The following is a 21,519-nucleotide window of genomic DNA, read 5'->3' as shown; positions in this document are numbered from 1 at the left end:
CAAAGAATTTCCGTTGAGTAGTTTTCCGTTTAAGTAACGAAAGTGTGAGAGGAAGTCTGCGACCTCGAAAACCGAGTTAAGTGACTGCCGACTTATACCGTCGAATCGTTGCTTCAAACTTAAAAATTGTGGATGCTTCCCACAATTTAATGTCACTGTTTCAACACTTTCCGTATTTAAACTGTGTAGAAACTGCCTAACTTTCGATTGCCGCTTAAAATTAGTTTTAAAGTCTGTTTCAATATTCAAAGCAAGCAGAAAAACGCCCTTGTCTTTTTGAACGTCATAGAAAAAGCGTTTGACACAGTACAACATAAAATTCTAGTAGAGAAAATCAATGAAATAGGTTTACGGGAAATTCCTCCACAATGTTTTGATAATGTTATGTTTGAGAGGCAGCAAGCAGTACATTTCGGGAAATAAAGCGAATTCTTAGCAGTAAAAGTGGGAATCCCTCAAGGTATCCTGGAAAATTGTCAATCAACATCAGTGAAACTCTCTATATGCTATCAACTATTGGATGGCGTAATTCGGCGGTACGGTACCGTCGAATAAAACGTTATTTGGTGGTAAGCACGGTATCCTGACCAGAAAATCTTCTAAGTATCGCTAAGGTGCTTTTACCGAATAACTTGACGATCGCTAACCGGAAAATTTCCTACCGCTATAAGGTGCCTTTACCGAATGACTTTTTCCTACAGGTAAGATGCTTCCACCGGATGAGCAAGCAAACGACATCGACGGTGATATAATTGTATTATCTGGAGAAATTATGAAAACAAGAAAATCTTGGACGCATAAATAGCAATGACCCACTAATACTCGCGTCAGAAACCGGTTTAATGTTTTCGGGCTACCGTAAAAATTTCGCACCTTTTCCCTGATGAGTTGCGTTTTCGTCAAATTGTTGACTGCATGTACCTACTTAACAGCAAAGCAATATTTATACGGTTTTTAAGTGCATTTGTCGGCAGACATTTTGAAGTGTATGCGGAGAACAGTTAGAGTTTACTTGAACATCGAAGCACTGAATTACCTAAGTGCATTTACATTCGGCCCGAAGTATACCTAGTATTGTGTACCTAGTATCCCCCCCCCCCCCCCAATAAAGGAAGAAAATGGAGAATCATCGGTTTTTGTGGAAAAGTTACAAATTGTGGAAGCATTGGCTGCCGCGGATCGCCAATAGTGAGGAAATCACAGAAGATCATTGATCCCTATCTGTTGGTGTTTTGCCCAGAAGTGGCTGCTTTCACTCATAATCTTAAATAACCAGGTGCAGTTGCTCACGTGTCCTATTTCATGAGTTTTTTCACATTTACTTTTGCACCCGTTGCTCATGTTTTTCTTTGGGTTGTTTCAGAATGGCACCCCTTTGTGGGAAGACTTCATATCCAAAGCCACTAAATTACACACTTGCCTCAGGTAAGGACTTACTTGTGACTCACGTTCATTAGGACTTTTTCTTGGAATTTCCGATTTTACTTACAACTGTGGCGGGAACCCCGCTTGGAAGGTTTTTGAGAAGTTTTTACCGTTTAAAATGCCCAGAAGTCCGTATCCCGAGGTTATTTAACACGAGAAAGACAAAAGGCTTTGGAATTTTGACACCTTGATATCAAACTCGTCTTTCTCATGTCAAATAACCTCGGGACACGGACTGCCGAGCATTTTCATCAGCTAAAACCCCTTAAAACCCCTCATAAAAGGGTTCCCGCCATTTTGATCGGCCGCCGTCTTGGATAGACTTCGAAGTTATGACAACCTGTTGTCAAATTCGTCTCTCTTGTGTCAAATAACCCTCGGGTAGTAGGTTTCCGGTAATTTTTTGATAAGAACCCCTGAAAAACCTTTAAATCTGGTTTCCCTCCGTTTTTTGGCCGCATTCTTGTCAGAAATTTAGATCTCGATCTGAACTTCGTGCTAGAAATTTTCTTTTTACATTACCTATCCAACGATGTGTCACATGATAGGGGTTGCCATCCGAGAAAAGAAGTTGGGGCCGTAGCCTTCCCTCAGGGGAGTCGAGTGTTCAGCAGAGATTCAGTCCTGAGCTTCGAAGGTAGAACTTAAAAAAAATCCTGCCGAATTTCCATCGCAAACTGTCTGGTGCGCAGTCGGGAGCATCGATGTTCCCTATCCGCAGACTCTCGGCACTCCGCACCCGGAGAAGGATTTTCTGTTAGTCCTCGCCTTTAGGGCAGAGATTCAGCCCCTGAGCTGTGAAGGTAGGGCTGACAAAAAATCCTGCGGGCCAAGACGGAATCTTTTAAAGTGAAACGTCCCTTTTACATAATGGATAAATCTGCACAATTGCTCTTCTTTTATTTATAGGATACGGAATTCGAAGTAAAACGACCGTAAGAAATACAAAAAATACCAATAGGAAATGTCAAAATTACTCTTTGGGGCCGTTCATAAATTACGCAAGGCAATTTTTCCGATTTTTATGACCCCCTCCCCCCCCACTCTTCTATCGTTTAAATGCATAATTTAATAAAAAGTGGTGTTGAAACAAATCGGTTCCATTGAGTTTTCAAAAAGTTATAAGCACTTAATGACCCAAAACAAGGAAAATTTTACTTTTTACTTTGCCGGGAAATTTGAATTTCAAGAATCCAGGGTACTGAGAAAGTCACTCAAACTCCGCGATAACGGTAAACCTTAGACCCATAAAAGTGGGTACCTAAAGAATCGTCATGTTACCGTGTCCACGGGTTTTTACAGTTTTGTAACATTCCTAGTGATCTTAAAGAGAAATTACGGAAAATACGACTAAACTGCCCGTCATGACCATCTTTAACAACAGATTTCTCGCTTACCCGGCCGCGGATTGTAATGGAGCCTATATAAAGGGCACTCCGTGAAGATGTGAGGATTTCATTTTGCCACATAAAAAAGCGCTTTATCTCACGGATAATCCAGCATCCGCTTACATCCTTCAAAATTTTAGCTATAATTTTTGAATTTAGAAAAAAACCAGTAATATAATGGTTCAACGCCATTGGTTCATTCTGTTCAGGTTCGTCCGAGTTTCGGGAACGAAATTCCTGTCGTCGTTATCAACCTCCATCTACTGTATTTATTTGTGAATAATGAACAGATGTAATTTAAAAGTTCAATTCATTTTAGATCCTAACTAATATTACACACTTATATTATTACGCCCACTTTTATCCCGATACACTACTTCATTGGTTTCTTAAAAATCTCAAGTGATTTCTGGTCGGTCGTTGCCAACCTCTTTAACTAGTTGTGAATAGATTTACCTAATTTGGATAAGAGTTTAATTCTTTGTAGATGCTAACTACTATATTTACATACTCATATTATTACGTCTCACGTGTTCTACTGGAGCCCGATATACTATTACCTTAGTTTCTCTTAAAATTTTCAAGTGGTATCTTTATTTTATTGAACGAAAATGTGACAAATTTTTAAGTGAGGTTATGTCGTCATGTTTATGTCAGTACCTGACCTAAGCGATAGATGTAATTCAGGTAAATTACGTTAACGAAATTACACCGAAATTGTGCCAAACTCTAAAGAGGAAGCAGCATTTACATCACAGAATGCATGCTCGTGACTAAAGTCTAAAAATTACTGGAATATGAGCCTCGGCCTTCACATGCGACTGTCACTGAACTTCGACCAAAATTTATTCGCTCTATATCTTGCCATCAACCTATGTGCTCTGGAGTGATTATGCTTCTCTGAAGTGTATGTTATTTACATTAAGAACATGTTTCCTTCATGATTTATCTTGGAATCCTCCTATCTCTTCTACCGTTCTTGTTACGCGTGGCTTGCGAACCTGAGTATGTGAGGCACAATTCCATCCCTTTTCGGAACAGTTCAATCATAGGTCAACTTAATGTCACATAATCAAAGGTCTTTGACTGTGAGCATTTGCTCAAATTGGTTTCTTCTGAGTCTCTTTGATTTTGCGTCAGGAGTTGTTAGAAACTTCATTTTGCCCAACAATGTATAACAAGGTCTTTAATGAAAGGTATGTACCCGTTTTATTCTCAATTGTTTTAAACATTACTAATCGCTGGTAGGAGATCATGAAGAATAACAGTTGGATTGAAAAATAACAGTTTTTAAATTAAAAAAAATTACAATTCAACCAAAAAACATTAAACGTCTAAAAAGCGAAATTCGGCCTAGTAAGTCTTTAAATTAACGGAATTCGGAAGAAACAAAATCTTAGCGTTTGGCTTACGTAAGGCACCTCTGGACACCCCTCCCTGTAAGTGCCTTACGTAATTTGTGAACGGCCCCTTTGTAAAGGTTTACACTTATATGTTTATACTGCCCACTAATGTTACATTTATTTCTGTCTTCGGAGTCTGCTTTTTCCTCTAAAAAAAAAGATTATTGGACGGTCCACGCAAGATTAGGGCCCTACGCCCTAGGTCCACAGGTTACTCTGCAAGAGGAGCCCTTTTCAATTACGTGCGCAAAAATGCACGCATCGCTCATATTTTATGGAAAAAAGTATTTCTTTATCTCCACTCGCGGCATTTGTGATTCAATGTGTAGTATGTTGACGACAAAAAATATCCTCCATCGGAACGCGAACCGCGAAACCTTCGCCCCGGGGGCGAAAGTTTTGACAACGAGCTACAGCGATTTTCAGAGCTCAGAGTTTTTTTTTTTTTTTTTTTATATGGTTTTAAGGCGTTTTATCGGGTAGATACTGCGGCCTTGGATGGGGTCTGGAAAGATTAAGAGGGTAATTTATTAGATTATTTTAGGTATAGAAGGATAGGAGTGTTAATTAGGTTTTGATTCAGAGATTTGAGAAGATTTGTAGAGGGTAGAAGATTAGTGGAGTTTTATGAGTTGTAGTTAGATTTAACTGTTTTGTGATAGTTAGTTGAAGGCCTAGACTACTTCACGTTCACAGAGGCTCGACTTGAACGACTTGTGACGCTAACCGAGGACTGAGCCATGGAAAACATATATCCGGATTCCAGGAAGTTGTTGGGTAGAGACATGAAGAGATGAGTATAGTTATGAGTAAGAGGATAGATGATGTTTATAGCTGGATTTTGTTGTGACAGAGAAAGATGACTATTTTTTTGTATACTATGGGTTCAGGGTTTTGAAGAATTTGTATAAGGGCTGTAGGGAATTTGATGTGTTTAGAGAGTTGGTATTTGAGGTTTGTTTTGTTATTTCGGCATTCGAGGAGGATATGTTCGATGGTTCCGATTTGTTTACATTGACAGAGGTTGGTAGCGGCAATTTTAATTTTAAAATTATGGGCAGGAAAGTTCCCATGTCCGATTCTGATTTTAGTTATTTTGTTAATGGTTGATTTGCTCCAGTTTAGATTTTGAAACCAGGGTTTAATTTTTATTTTGGGTTGTACTTGATGAAGTCTTTTTCCTTTGAATTTTGCTGTGTGGTCCCAGTCCTTCTGCCAGTCAGTGAGTAATTGTTTTCTAACTTGGGGGAAGAGGTTATTATAGGGGATAGGGGTGTTAGATTTGTCCAGAGCTAATTCAATTTTGTTGCATAGTTTATCCACTTTTTCGTCACCTGAAATGCCGATATGAAAGTGATCCATAGGAGTTTGATTTTGGTTTCAGGGTGATTAAGGGTATGGAGTTCTTTAAGTATGTTGATGATGAGATAGTTTTTAGGGAAGTTATGAGGGTTTGCTGTGGCGTCAATGCAACTTTTGGAATCGGAGATAATTAGATAATTATTATTTATTTGGGTTGTTTTGATGTGGTTTAATGCTTGAAGGATGGCATAGGCTTCAGAGCTAAAGCTATCGAATAGAGGGGGGAGTTTAAACACGATTTGGGTGTTTTCATGTATGAATGCGCAGGTTACCCTTCCTTTATCATGGGCTTTTGATCCGTCAGTATATATTTTTTCATAGTTTTGGAAGTTAGTTTCAAGGATTTCGGTGAATTTGTTTTTGATAATTTCATTATCGAGGTGGGAGAGAGACCTTTTGGGTATGATGCTATCTAGATAGGTAGCTTGGGGTCGTTCAAAATAAGTGCGAAGGTTGTTTTCGTACAGTGGGTTATATCCAGTTTTGTAAATTTGAGTTAGGGAGGGGGCTATCTGTGTATAGAGTATTGAGATTAGCGGGTGTTCTTTTTTACTCCAGAAGGGGTGGTTTTCTACATGTAAACTAAGTTTTTTCAGGTTTCTGATTATTTGGGAGTATTTGAGTTGGGAGTTTCTAATTATTAGTTTTTTAGTCAGGGATTCCATTCTTAATGTCAGTGGAGGTATGGCAAGTTCTACATTGATGTTGTTTAACGGGGTGGATTTTGGGAGGTTGAAGATAGATCTGAGAGCATAATTTTGAACTTTTTCACTTTCATCAAGATCTTTGAGTGTTTCAATGTAAAACATTATTCCATATTCTAAGACGGGTTGAACTAATGAGAGATGAAGTTGACGGAGTATCGATTGGGTGGCACCCCAAGACCACTTTAATATGAGTTTAAAGATATTTATTCGGGTGAGAATTCTTTCTTTAATATTTTTTATGTGGGGAGTGGGGGAGTTCTTTTGAGTTAGGGTTATTCCGAGGTATTTATGGGAGTTGGTGATTTCTACATCGAGACCGTTTATTTGGAAATTTATGTCTTCAGGTTTAATGCGGTGTCGAGTAAATATTATTATTTTAGTTTTTTCAAATGAGAGGTCTAGGTTTATTTTTTTAGGGCTTGAAGGAGGTCTTCTAAGTCTTTTTCAAGGAGTTCGAGGCATTTTCCTAATTTTTTTCCTTAGTTGTATAGTACGAAGTCGTCAGTATATTCAATAAGTATGGAATTTCCTGATACATTTAGGAAAATGTCTGAAGTATAAAGAATAAAGAGGGTTGGGCGTAGGATGCCTCCTTGGGTTACGCCTGCTGATGATCTTCTGGGTCCATAAAGTTTATTATTACAGTTAACAATGAGATCGTTATTTATTATTAGGTTGTATATAACTTTGGCTAGATTGTTGTTAACTTTTTTTTTTAGAAGAAGTCAAATAGTATATCGTGGTTGACATTGTCAAAAGCTTTAGTTATGTCTAGAAACGCTGTAGGCATGTAATTGTTGTTTCCTGTATTAATTTTGATGTCAGTGAAGATGTGGGTGAGGGGGTTGTAGGTGCCTTTAAGTCTTCTAAATGCGAACTGCATAGGGGAGAGTTAATGGGTTTTTTTTAGGAACCATTCTAGTTTATGTTTTATGATTATTTCAAAGAGTTTCCTGGCGACTGAGATGTTCCCAATTGGGCGGTAAGATAGGTGGTTTAGAGGGTCTTTTTGGGGTTTTATTTTAGGGAAAATTATTATTTTTTTCCAAGTGGTTGGGATGGAACCTGTGGTTAGGATTTGATTATATGCTTTGAGGAGGTAGTTAACATTGTCTTGGTCAAGATTTTTGAGAATTTCATTTGTGATAAGGTCATAACCAGCCTTTTTTTTCTTTAGTTTGTGAATTCCAAATTTAATTTCTTTTTTTGAGATTAGGAGTTCTTCATTTAATATGTTATTATCTAGTGTTTTTTCTCTTTTTGTAGTGGAGTCCGGGGTGAGATTTTCGAGGAATTTAGGGATCCAGGTGTCAGTTGTAAGGGTGAACGGGAGGATGCTATTTTTTATTAGTTTTATTCGGTCAAAGATTTCTTTATTTGTTGTCAAGTGGTTAATTTCAGTGCAGAATCTTTTCCAGTTTCTTTTTTTACTTTGTTTAATGATCTTTTTTAGGTTGAGATCAGTGTGTTTATATTTTAGATAGTTTTCTTGGGTATATCGAGTTCTTAAGTTTAAGAGGGCTTCTTGTCGTTTAGATTTGGCTTGTTGACACTCGGCGTTCCACCAGTGTATTTTTTTATTTTTTTATTTTTTTGGATTTGGGTTTTAGTTTTATTTTTGTTTTTTTGAACGTTATCTAGGATTTTCATAATTTCTATGTATAGGTTATCATAGTTGTAGTCTGTATATTTGCGGAGGTTGGTTTTAAGTTCATGGTTGAAAAATTTCCAGTCAGTAATTTTAATGTCTTGTAAGGGTGTGTCAGTCAGTATGTAGTCGGTTGTGTGTTGGTAAGTTGAGTTGATAGAGAGTAGGCTGGGGTAGTGATCGCTACCATAAGTATCATCTAGAATCTGGTAGTTAGTTTTGTGAGCAAGGTTGACAGAGACAAGTGCTAGGTCTGTGTAGCTATTGTTATTTAGTGGTGAGGTTAGTCTGGTAGGGATGAACTCTAGCGAGTTGAGAATGAATAAATTGAGGTCGTTGCTAAGTTCATAAATAGTGTCACCGTTTTTGTCATTTGTGTGGAAGCCCCAGGATAGGTGTTTGGAGTTAAAGTCACCTAGTATTATGAGTTTGGTTGTGTCAATGTTGTTGTCTAGTATAAAGGTGTGTAGGTATTCAATTTCTACTCTGGAGTTGGGCGAGTAGAGGTTGATTATATGAAGGGTATGTGGCTTGTTTTGGTCAGCGATTGTGATATTAATGAGTTGAACCTGTAGAGAGTCTTGGGTATTGTTAGTGTAGGTGGCTTTTGTGTGTTTGGTTATGTTTATGTGATTGTCTATAAGTATGGCTGTTCCACCATATCCATCGTCTCTGTCGTTTCGGTATATATTGTAGGTGTTAAGTTTATATGTTCGTTGTGGGTTTAACCAGGTTTCATTTAAGCAAATGATTTTAGGGTTGAATTTTTTAATTAGTGAGTTGATTTGCTTCTCTTTATTATTTATTGATTAGGAGTTCCAGAAAAGGATTTTGAGTTTATTTATATGGTTCAGGTGCATAGGGATTTTATTATTTTGTTGATTGTTTTTATTTATTCGTTTATTTATGATGTTTTATTTAATTATCTATATATTTAATATCCTAAGGCCTTTTTTGGCCTCATACAATTTGTGCTAATTCGATCTCGGAAACTACTGGACCGATTTTGCTCGGATTTGTTTTAAATGAAAGATCTTAGGCTGTAGACGTGCCAACATTTCTTAGTTTTTCGATTTGCGCGACCGACGTTGCAAAATTTACCTCGATTTGATAACGACATGCTTGCGTTTTTGACGTTGGACAGTTTGTGCTAATTCGATCTCGGAAACTACTGGACCGATTTTGCTCGGATTTGTTTTAAATGAAAGCTCTTAGGCTGTAGACGTGCCAACATTCCTTAGTTTTTCGATTTGCACGACCGACGTTGCAAAATTTACCTCGATTTGATAACGACATGCTTGCGTTTTTGACGTTGGACAGTTTGTGCTAATTCGATCTCGGAAACTACTGGACCGATTTTGCTCGGATTTGTTTTAAATGAAAGCTCTTAGGCTGTAGACGTGCCAACATTCCTTAGTTTTTCGATTTGCACGACCGACGTTGCAAAATTTACCTCGATTTGATAACGACATGCTTGCGTTTTTGACGTTGGACAGTTTGTGCTAATTCGATCTCGGAAACTACTGGACCGATTTTGCTCGGATTTGTTTTAAATGAAAGCTCTTAGGCTGTAGACGTGCCAACATTCCTTAGTTTTTCGATTTGCACGACCGACGTTGCAAAATTTACCTCGATTTGATAACGACATGCTTGCGTTTTTGACGTTGGACAGTTTGTGCTAATTCGATCTCGGAAACTACTGGACCGATTTTGCTCGGATTTGTTTTAAATGAAAGCTCTTAGGCTGTAGACGTGCCAACATTCCTTAGTTTTTCAATTTGCGCGACCGACGTTGCAAAATTTACCTCGATTTGATAACGAAATATTTTCGTCTTTGCCGCTAGACGAGTGATATGGTTGGGGGACCTCCCACCCTCTGATTTTCCGTTCCCTCTCCACGTAAACCCATCCCTACCTGCCGTTAGTACGCGTCACCTTTCTGCTCTGGCATGGGTCCTTTGTCAGTATCACTCCCTTTCTTATGCCGTCTGACTCGGAACACCTACTACGCATTTCCTCCATCGCATTGCTCATAATCAGTTCTGGGTTTGTCCAGGTTTCTCAGTAGTGCATCTAGAGTTTTGCTATCCTGATTTTATCATTACTAGCTGCTCCGGGCGCCCTACGGGCGCCCTCCACAGCTAGCAATGGTGGTGTAGTAGCTTATTTGGAATCGGAGCGATTAGTTGAATCTATTTAATAATGATGATGATTCTGCGGCAGAAGATCAAGGAATTTAACTGCCTCTCTGCGTTACAGGGTGGAGACTGCCATTCTACCGAAAAATGTTATAAAAAGCTCGCATTATTAGTTTTTCGTTTTTTTTGTGTTATTTTTTAATTTTTTTTTAATTTTTATTTTTTGATAATTTTCTAATGACTATGAGGCTTTTGGGATTTATAAAAGATCGAAGCACCTCTTTGTGCACGATGTTTTTTGTACGGTTGCCTTTGGGAAGAATTTGGACTTCAAAATTGTTGTACGATGTAGCTCGTGAGAGTGCAACATATAGTTGACCATGGCCAAAAACTGTTTGGGGTAAGCAAATTCCGACTCGCTTCAGTGTTTGACCCTTAGCTTTAATGATGGTCGTGCAGAACGCAATGCGAATTGGAAATTGTCGCCTCTTAAAAGAGAAAGGGAGAGAGGAGTCTGCAGGTGACAAATCAATTCTTGGCAGTGAAATTCTTTCACCGGCCTTCTCGCCGGAAATGACCTGCAAATCAAGACAATTTTCATAACGTTTCCAGACGATCAATCGGGTACCATTCGATAAACCTTTAGAAACGTTGAGGTTTCTTAAAAGCATGACAAAAACCCCCTCCAAAAGTGTGAGTTTAAGCCACTAAGATTAAGACTGTCAAAGAATTCGAGGGGAAAATTGAGAGCCTCTCCCTCTTCCTCTACAATGAGCCTGTTAACACTGAAGTACGTTTTAGAGACACCTGAAAGAACTTCAACAACCTTGTCGTTAATTTCATTGCAATGCTTATTTTTAGGGGCCAGAATTGCGCAGTTTGTGAAATCTACGTTCGAACATGAGGAAGCTATCTTTTCCATAAATTTCAGTAATAATATCAGTTTCAGTAATACTGCTTGTCGGTAAATCAATGAATTCCGGCATGGCCTTTTTTAGCAAAAAGGTAAACACCATCACCTATTTCGAGTTAAAATTTTGCAAACTCCGCTTCGTCTTGCAAAGTTCTCATATTTTGAGTAAGTTTTCTGATTTTGAAAAGAGGTCAAAGTGGTGAGAATTTGATTGCATTTTGCACCAATGTTTGGCGAGAAGCATGCGGAACAACGGGTAAAACCTGTCTAAAATCATCACCCTAGACGACAATTTTTCCTCGAAAAGGGATATCATTACCCATTCTCTAAGAAGTCGGTCGATGCATGCCAGAGCATGCGTGATAACCATGGGAGCTTCACCCCAAAAAATGATCGTTGTTTTCCGAATAGTCTCAGCCTCTCTTGAGCTAACCGTCAGACTCGACACAGAATTCTCATTCAGAACCGAAGGAATTTTGAATTTGCTACGAACCGGCCGACCGTTAGGTAGCAACGATGCGGCGATACCTGTCCAAGCAACGGAGATGACGCCTAAGTTTTCCTTTGTACAAAGACATTCTTAAACGAAAGTTTTTCCTGATCCTCCTGGACCATCAATGAAAATCGCATTACACGTGTAAGATGGATTTTGGATGAGACTAATTATTTCAGAAATAATTTGATGTTGCTCTGGGTTAGCGGCAGAAATCATGGAATCATAGTTTTAGGGGGAGGAGAGTCAGGCTCCGACCCTTGAAGATTCAGGTTAATTGGAAGCAATTCCGGAAGATCAAATGATGATATTGAAAATCCATGAAGTCTTAATGTGCTTTCAATAGCAAAAAGCCGATCAACGTAGTCGACCGACCAACAAAATAAAGAGAGAGGAAGAAACGAAGTATCAAGCAAATTTGAAACAAAGTTGGAAAGAGAAAAGAACAAATAAGAATGAAATGTCCATAACAATACATGTTGTTAGCAATACGTGTGCGCACCGCTGCAGTTAATAAGTCAGGGTCAGTCAAACCGCCAGGATGCCTATCAAGAAGTGGTGAAGCGGAGTAGCCGAGAGATTGCGACGGAATGTGGGTGGTGAGTGACGAACGACAATGCGACCCAAACCTTCTTTGAGGTTGGTGGGAGGAAAGCTATACGAAAGAAAACGGAGATAGCCGAAAGAACGTGGTGGGAGGGGTGGCTGGGACCCTAGAGGGGGTATCTAGGGACGGGCAAGCAGGTAGCGGCCAGATGACCGCTCGAAACAGCTGAACTTTACTCGTCGATAAAAGTAAGAAAATTTGAGAAAATCGAAAAAACAATTACAGCCTGCAAATCTACAGATCATAAGCTTTCATTTAAAAAAAACCCCATGCAAATCGGTCCGGTGGTTCTCTCAAAGTTAATGTCCCAAAATGCGGACTTTAGTCTGAATAAATGGGAGAAAATTTGAGCCCAGCTAAACTTCACTCGTCGATAAAAGTAAGACAATTTGAGAAAATCGAAAAAACGATCACAGCCTGCAAATCTGCAGATCACAGGCTTTCATTTAAAACAAAAATCATGCAAATCGGTCCGGTGGTTCTCTCAAAGTTAACGTCCTAAGATTCGGACCTCCGTTTTAATGCATCGAAGAAAATTTGAGAAAATTATGGGAGAAAATTTGAGAAAATCGAAAAAACGATCACAGCCTGCAAATCTACAGCTCAGGGGCTTTCATTTAAAAAAAAGATCACGCAAATCGGTCCGGTGGTTCTCTCAAAGTTAATGCCCCAAGATTCGGAACTTTGCATTTTAATATATAGGATAGTTTTTTTTACATGAAAATTACTTAATTTTTATGTGTATTTTTCAGAAGATAATTTTAACTTTTTTACAGCAGCTCATGTGTTCTTCCAAGAGAATTGGTAATTAATGTTCACCCTTTCGCACCGTTAAATTTTCACAAAGTGTTTTGATTTTCTTTTCAAGGAGTGTTTTTTATTTTTCAAAAATGTTTCTTTTTCTAGAAGTAGGTGGTTATCATTATCAGTTTCTTATTCTTTGTTTTTGAATTTATCATTTTTCCTCCAGGAAGTCCTCTAATTACTCGTAGTAGCAAAATTTGGCTCGCTTCGCGAGCCAACATTCACTCGCAGAGCGAGTGACTGGGGGTCCAGGGGGCGAAGCCACCGGCTAGCGGCGCAAGCGAGCGTAGCGAGCTGAAGCAGCTAGTTTATTTATTAAGGAACTTAGTTAGATTTGCTAGGTTGTTGGGTTCTTACAGTTAGGACATCATGTTGTCAATAATTTCTTGTGAAATTTCTAGGGGTGGATCCTCTTCGACAACTTCCATATCTTCAATGTTTCTAGGGTTTGGTGGTTCTTTATTAACTGGTTGGTTGATTTGTGGGGGTTTAGTTCGTTTAATGTTATGTATGAGATAAGGGGAATTAGATGTTGGGGTTAGTTTAAGAGGGGTTTGGGTTTTTATTTTATACTAGCCGCTGACGCTCCCTTCGCTCGCCTCGCGTCTAGGCGGGGGCTTCGCCCCCTGGACCCCCGGTCACTCGCTTCGCGAGTGACTTACGGCTCGCAAGCGAGCCGTATTCTGTGCCGTAAATGCATAAAGATGATAAAGTAATGTAATCCAATAAGAACTCTTTTCTGAATACATGAATACGAGAGGCATTCCTTCCTGAATTAGTTTACCTGTTTTCAGTTCCGTAATGATCTTCCTTGTAAATTTTCAAAAGAAAAACGAAATTACGCGAAATTGCCAGGAAGCATTATGGATAGTTTTCCTGTCAGGGATTTTTCTTCGGGGGGGGGATTAACTGTGAGTTAAAAAAGGCGAAGTCTCTCCGGAACATGACAATGTAAGCCTTGCGCACTCGGTATTGGCCAGTAGGAGTGCACCCAGAAAATATGAGTAGAAATTGTGTAGAACGTTTCTGGCGAAAACAGGTGTACAATAGCCTCGCACTGGGTTGGACACTGAAAAACCGAGGATATTCCGTAAAAAAAAGAAGGAAAGAAAGTATGAATAGAAATTGCTAAATATCCATTCATCGACTGGCGCGGCCGCAAAAGAACGTATCTCGCGAATACGGAGGCAAAATAGTATCACTCAGTATCGGACACTCACAAATCGGAAATGTTCCGTGAAAAAAGAAAGAAAAATTGAGCAGATATTGTTAAGTACCCATGGATCAAATAACATAACCGTAAAAGAACGTAGCCGACGAAAGCAGATGAGTGATGGGCAACCTCTCAAAAAGTCGGGAGATTTCGAAATCTAATCAGTGTTGCTCTCGAGATGCAGGATGCAGCTAAGTTGGCAGCGCACACGAATAGACTGATTTTCGGAGCAACTCAGAGGAAGCAATTCAGTCCTGAAAACATTTTGTTTCCTGTTTTTTCCCACGGTTTTCCTTTGTTCTTCGATAAAGGTGGCTGATGTAGGGGTAACGGGAGGGACGAACATAACTCTGCAGTGGTAAGGAAGAACGCCGTATGAGTCTTCAGACGTTGCCAAATTTCCCCTGGAAAACCACTAAATTTCAGGAAAATTTTTGAATGCTTGTCTACCAATTTCTTGGATAATTTTGTTTTTAATTTGATCTAAAACGTCTGAAAATTTCATGGGGAAAATATTCATAACTTTCCTCAAAAATAAACATTTTATCGAAGAAAATTTGGCAACTCTCGAATGTTCATATGTCGTTCTTCCTTAGCAGGGCAGAATCGCAAACACTGCGCTTTAAAAAAGAGACCATTTTCGGCTTTTTTCAAAGTATTCGGACATAACTCCAATAAAAATACAATGAGAGCATTAGCGCGAAGTTTGGATGTCGCTCCCTGGTTGGAAAATCATGTTTTGACTTGTCTGCCGACAAAATCTCGTCACAGCGTTCAAGAATAGCTGGGCCTGGACATGAGTCAGGAGACCAGGCGGCAGCATTAGATCTCAATTCGTCATCCTTTTTTCCCTTCCTACTCGGCCTAGTGGAGCTCCAAAAAAATTGATGAAATTTCTCTCATCGGGTTCGATTTCAACTTTCTCAGTAAATTTACGCTCTGCTAAAAAAAGTTTATTACAATGAACTAAATTTCGTCGTGATATGTTGCTAAGTAACGGAAATATCGTTCCGTTCAGCAAGTTATAAATGCAGCAGTTGTGGTATCGATCTTAGTGTACCGTAGAATCATGTATTTTCATTAGTTTGACCACCATTCTGCTCAAAATTTCACCGCGAATCGAAAAATGTACACTGTAAAAACAATTTCCGAATGATAGAAAAAATTGCATTTTTACTGTCTTTAAATTTTGAGGGTTAGATTTTGTTTGGCATATGAGACAATAGGGCTGCGATCCCTTAGCGGGCAGTCTCGGTCTCGAGGGTTGTTCGGTTGTTAGACAAAAGGACGGGAAAACCCATGTCATCGCGCCGCTTCGACAGTTTTATGGAACCACCGTTGGGATAAAGGGATATTTGGAATGAGAACAATTCACTTGCAGTGCACATTCATTTAATAAGGGTGCACCAGAGGTTATGAAAAATCTAAAAAGAGCTCAGCTGATATTATACGTATTAATTTTTGCTCTCACGGCATTGCCATATTTCAACTCGCCTCCTCAAAAATTAATTCCATTATGAATAGATGCTAACTGGGAACAACATACAGGTTCAACATTTGTTGCAACGGATGAGGGAAACCCAGAAAAACCTCACCAGACCTTATTCTAAAACAAACATCACAAATAGAATTTTCTCGACGAATTTTGACTTGAACTTCAAATTTTGATCTCGCTGAAGTCTGAGTCCCGGTCTCACAATCAGTTTCTTGAATTTGCAAACAGACACAGATTTTCTTAACAAATCATCCAGTTGATTACCTGTAGGAAACATATTTTGCATCAATTACTCTTTTACCGATCTGCTCCCTATAATATGATATTTATCATCAATGTGTTTTGATCTTTGCTGGCTTTTTTTAATTCTTTTTTTTTGCAATACTATTGCAATCTTAGTGATCCGTCTCTCACTTCAAAATTATTTCAGTATTTCCATTTTAACTTCGTCATGTCGATGGCATTACTGTGCTTATGATAGTTTTCAATTTAAGTGCTCAGAAGTCAAGATTATCATAGAGTTTCCCTCCATTTTACTTTCACATTCTCTTCTGTTTCAAGCACGCGTCACGTCTAGAGTTTGAGTTAGTTTTGTGGACTATACACCAATCATTTGCTTTCGAGTCGCTCACAAGACTTATAATTTCCTTAACTCGGTTCCTTTTCCAGAGTTAACTAAAGTATCAAGTTTAAGAACAATTCTGATTTTATTACCAGATTTATCGGTTTCCTATTCACTATAATTTTCAGATTCATTAGTTTCCTATGGACTAATTTTCAGATTCATCAGTTTCCTATTGACTAACTTTCGGTCACTCGAAATTTTACTACGAATCTCGATATTATGTAATGTATCTTGCCGATTACATGACTCACACAAAATTTCATTTTCTCTTTCCACGCTTCATGTTTGATCAAAAATCACCTTGGATTATAATCGGTGAGCTAAACGCACCCATAGAGATTCCATCCTCTATTCATCCATCTCCACATGGGTCTCGGCAACACCCTGTTTTCTTCACTAGAGAGCTAGACATCCATTCTCTGAGCTTTTACTTATCTCAGTTGACGCTCGTGGTTCCTCATGAAGTTCTGATTTTGACTCACAGTCAGATGCATCAGTTTTTCTTGCATGAGATCTGATTTTGACTCACAGTCAGATGCATCAGTTTTTCTTGCATGAGATCTGATTTTGACTCACAGTCAGATGCATCAGTTTTTCATCTCATTCTCTGCATCCACAGAGCACGTTAACACAGGTCTAGGTTCTTTGTCTCATCGACAATTACTATACTCTGAGACAAACATTTTCTTCTCCGCATCCCACACTTAATATACATTTGTGAAATGCCTCATATAATTTTACTGCAATAAACATTACCCAAGCTTTATCTATTACGGCTTTCACCATTCGCTTAGTGATGCCATTTTACTGCTCGGTTTGTGGATTTTTGGTGACTCAAACAAAGCGTGAACTGTTTAGTTTCGTCTCAAATTTGATTTCTGCCATAAACACAGTATAGAAGAAAACATGCCCAATTCAAACCAAAAAAAAAAAAGAATGCTGAGATTCTCGCAATGTAATTTTTGCGACAAGATTTGGACGTCACACGTTGTGCTCTTTCTATTGTTTTCATCTGTTGCCCAATCAGAACAACAACAACAATTCAATTAGGTCAATTGGACAATTAGGTCAATTTCAAATTCCTTGAGCTTTATAGGTATCTTAACACCCTTATTTAAGTATTGCCACAAGATCTTATTGTTCTTGCTTGTATATCTGCATAAAATACTTATTGCAGCGCACAAATCAGATCTTGTGCATATCATTATGTACATCAAACACCCAATGAGGTTCTGAGAGGGTTCCCTTTAACTGAATTAAATGCAAAATCTAATTTACTTGGAAGTGGGCACTACAGTCAGCCATATTAAACTTCAAAGTTAAAATCCCGTCTCATCTCTGACCTCTAATTCCCAGAAATTCAGCGAAATTTGCAAATTAAAGTGCATTTTAAAAGGTCTAATTTGTCATAATTTCCATCTTTAAATCGCCAAGGATAGGCAAATTTTACTATTTTTGCAACTCACATAAATTATCATTTCGTGCGATACGTTTTAAATGAGGCCAGTTTTCAACTCAATAGTAAATTTTATTATCTCACTCAGTGTATGGCTCTCACTCTCAAATCTTTTCCTTGTCGGAATAATGACCAGTAATTTCTCATCAATATTATAATTCTGAAAAGGCTTACCACAAAAGACAACGATACTTCCCTTAAAAATGTTGTCTTCTATTTTGACGAGAATATCTTTCATTATCAGCTTTCCAAATTTTGGTATTGATAACCAATTTTATGGTAATTCAGGGCAGAACCAAACGTCTTCCAAAAATAGTTTTAAGACCAGACTCCATGACGCATGTTTATCCAGTCATTTATATCTTCTCAGTTGTTGTCGTCATTCTCCATCTTATATTTTTGCATTCACTGTCTGTGATCAGCAAACTCAAGAAAACGTCGCACATCTAATTTTCTGTTGCTAATATTACTGGAATGCTCTTCAATCCCAGCACAAGTTGAACTTTTCACTTTCTGTATCGCCAAGCATCAACTGTTTTCTCAATCGCTTATTGCAGGAATTCATGCGGCGATGATTTACCTTTCAATCATCTAAACATTCACATCCATCACATTTTCTTGATTAACAGAATTTCTGAATTCTAACCTTACAGACATTGCGTTTTTTCCCGTCAAAGGCGTGTATAATATTTTACGGATTTTAGGTCCATTTTAAGAGTACGGGCGAAATGCTTTACACTAGTAAGTATTAAAAGAATACACTGGGCCCATAACCCGTTGGGTTTTGGATATTTGGAATGAGAACAATTCACTTGCAGTGCACATTCATTTAATGAGGGTGCACCAGAGGTTATGAAAAATCTAAAAAGAGTTCAGCTGATATTATACGTATTAATTTTTACTCTCACGGCATTGCCATATTTCAACTACCACGTAGCTGCGGCGGCTTCCTTTTATTCAGGCAGAGCAGTGCTGAGACAGAGTCCGAGTTTGACCCTCGGCGTTGGGTGAAGGCTGTGTAGTAGTAATATGGAGAGGGGTCTATTTGCATCTTTCAGCGGTTTACACAGATGTGGCTGAAAAATTGGAAATTCTCATAGTTTTGCGAGCATCTTGGAGCTAGAAGCTTTCGATCGACCCAAAAATCTTAAAAATCGCCCCGGTAGATCTCTCAAAATAGGCGTTACAACAGGAACATACACTAATTCTCGAGAACTTAAGGCCGGAGGGGGGTAGATTTGGCTTTAAGAGCGTCTCAGGAAGAAGAGTCTAAAAAATTTGGAAGTCTGACAGTTTTGCGAACATCTGGAAGCTAGAAGCTTGCAGTCGACCCAAAAATCGTAAAAATCGCCCCAGTAGATCTCTCAAATTAGGCGTTACAACGGAAACATACCGCAACTCTCGGAAACTTAAGGTCGGAGGGGGGTGGATTTGGCTTTAAGGGCGTCTCAAGCGAAAGAGGCTGAAAAATTTGGAAGTCTGAAAGTTTTGCGGACATCGAGACGTCAAGGGCTTTCACCAGAGTCAAACATCGTCGAAATCGGTCCGGTAGAACTCCAGAAATGAGCGTTACAGTGAAACCCCCAACGATTTTATTTATATAGATTCAGTAATCGTTTGCTTGGGAGTAAGGGGTGGGGTTTTGTTAAGTTTCTTAGTATTATTTTGGATGTTTATAGGGGTAGGTGGAGGGGTTTTTTGTTTATGTAGTGGTGATTTAGGAGCTGATTGTTGAGGATTGTTTAGATTTGGGGTATCATGAGTTGTTTTAGTTACTTTGTTTTTAGGTTCATAGGATTCTTCAATAACTTTTGAAAGGGGTTTGAGTTGGTCGTTTTTTGAATATTTATGTTGAGTTTTTATATTTTGTTCTGTTTGTGGTTTTTCTGAGTAGTTTTTCAAGGGTGGGAATTGTTGAGTTGTTTTTGGAGGTAGTAAAGGGTTGGAGTTGTTGTTTGTGGTGATGTGTTTATCGTTAGTATTTAGGTTGGTGACAGGTTGGGGAGTGTCGAGTTTATTTTTAGCGAGTTTGTATGAAATGTTTTGGGTTGCCATGATCTCTTTGAGTTGTTTTTCAGTGAGGTATTGAGGGCAGTTTCTGTCAGAGCTATCATGTCGTCCTTGGCAGTGTGTGCATTTGGTTTCTCCTGTGCATTTTTGGGGATCAAGTATTGTAGTTTCTCCACATTTTGAACATTTTTTGCTGTTTTTGCAGATTAGGGTGTTTTTGATGTGGGACTTATGTCCGAACATGAGGCAGTGGTTACATTGAAGAACTGGGTATATATATGGTACTACTTTGCATTTGTGGTACAGAATGAAAACGTTTTTTGGTAAGAGCTGTGATTCGATAGTGGCGTCTATATTGTATGTTGGGGTTAGCTTTCCATGTTCTCTTTTGAAAATTCGTCTGATGGAATAGGTTTTGAAATAGTTTCTAGTTATGGAGTTTTTGATGTCTAAGAGTGTGATTGAAGGTTCAACGTCTTTGATTATTATACGTCTGGTTAGTCGATTATATGGAATGTAGATTCTGTATTTAGTTTTGAGTTCGTTGGGGTGGTCCATAAAACGGTTTGCTAGTACATAGTCAGAGAATTCAATATCAATGATATTTTTGTTTATTTTACTCACGTTAATTACTCCTTCAACTTTATGATCTTGAATTAATTTTCCGATTATCATAGGATGTTTAGTTCCAAGATTTCCATCTGGGTCTGACATAGAGATTACGTAAGGTCCATAGCTTTGAGAATTGTATCGTAGAGATTTGAGGTTATCGATTTGTAGTGTAGAGGTACAATTAGGATCATCATAATTAGGGTTGGGATGAGAAAGGTGGGGATCCCCAGGGGGATCACCCATACTTAAAGAAGGAAGAGTTAGAGAGATAGTGAAAGAAGGAAATTAAGAGAAAAGGAAGGAAAAGAAGGAAAGATTTAAGATCAACTCCCGAAAAGAGGTTATGCAAGTAATAGGCACTCGCGCGTACGTCTGTTATCGGTGAGAAATGGCGTAGAACTGTGCTCAGAGTTGAAATTGCTAATACACAAGAGCAATTGAAGTTCTCTCTTTCTCCAGAGAGCATGAGCTGAGAGCATACTCGCATCGGTGCACGCTCCCGCTTACTGATGATCTGCGGCAGTATTTTCTGTAAGTCTAGCCTTCCGGGCTAAGACTGAATCTCTGCTAAACTCAAACTCCCCCTCAGGGGGGATCCAAAAATTTTGGGGATCGAAGAAGTAGTTTACTTACGTTGACACAGGAGCACTGTCAAAATTTCAAATCTCCATTCCAATTCGTTCAAAAGTTACAGAGGTGTCCTAAGACTCTAAGACTTTTGCGTCGCCCTGTATATCTGTGTGAATGTTTCAACTCTACGGCTCTGAAATTATTTTTTTTTAAAAAAGCAAAAATGTCATATACTGACCCAGCGACCCAAAGCTCCTCCAGGCACCAATAGCTCATTTCTGCCCCCCCCCCCCCCCACAGCAAAAAGCTGTATCCCCGATGAAAATTTTGCATTTTTCTTCCAAACATGCTGTTTTAAACCAAGAAGTCCTAATTAATTCTTAATTTTTTATGTTTGAGTTCTTAGTGGTATGCTGCACAATTATTCTCAAATTTTGAGGGATGAATGCTGTTTGTTTTTTTTGTAATACAACGTCTTGAATGAAAGAAACTAAGAAATCAAGAAAGAAGCTACGGCGTTTTTGCTTTGAACGGCAGATTTTGCTCCGCGTGTACGGTCTGATGCCGCTAATACCTAGCTCCAGAGCCAACCTCTGACGACCAAACCTGATCCTTACATGTCTATCTTATGTTTTTGTGATTAACCTTGT

General features: G+C 38.7%; 2 protein-coding genes across 5 annotated transcripts in view; one reads left to right on the top strand and one right to left on the bottom strand.

Moving 5' to 3' along the window:
• Positions 1-21,519, top strand: part of LOC109038091 (uncharacterized) — a 111,377-nt gene that overhangs the window by 20,077 nt on the left and 69,781 nt on the right. For all 4 annotated transcript variants that reach the window (XM_072300458.1, XM_072300455.1, XM_072300463.1 and 1 more), the window contains exon 2: positions 1,364-1,425. In XM_072300458.1, coding sequence (XP_072156559.1) covers positions 1,365-1,425 — 61 coding nt within the window. In that variant the 5' untranslated portion in view covers position 1,364. The remainder of the gene's footprint in view (positions 1-1,363; positions 1,426-21,519) is intronic.
• On the bottom strand, positions 13,813-21,515 carry LOC140224609 (uncharacterized). Its single transcript, XM_072300472.1, has one exon. The coding sequence runs from the start codon at positions 20,540-20,542 to the stop codon at positions 19,274-19,276; it is 1,269 nt and encodes a 422-aa protein (XP_072156573.1). The 5' UTR covers positions 20,543-21,515; the 3' UTR covers positions 13,813-19,273.

Source organism: Bemisia tabaci, chromosome 1, assembly GCF_918797505.1.
Source record: "Bemisia tabaci chromosome 1, PGI_BMITA_v3".
NCBI lineage: Eukaryota > Metazoa > Arthropoda > Insecta > Hemiptera > Aleyrodidae > Bemisia > Bemisia tabaci.
This window is presented reverse-complemented; position numbering and strand designations above follow the sequence as displayed.

Excerpts from the sequence above, each read along its gene's own strand:
- LOC140224609 (XM_072300472.1), bottom strand. The coding sequence starts at position 20,542 with ATGGGTGATCCCCCTGGGGATCCCCACCTTTCTCATCCCAACCCTAAT.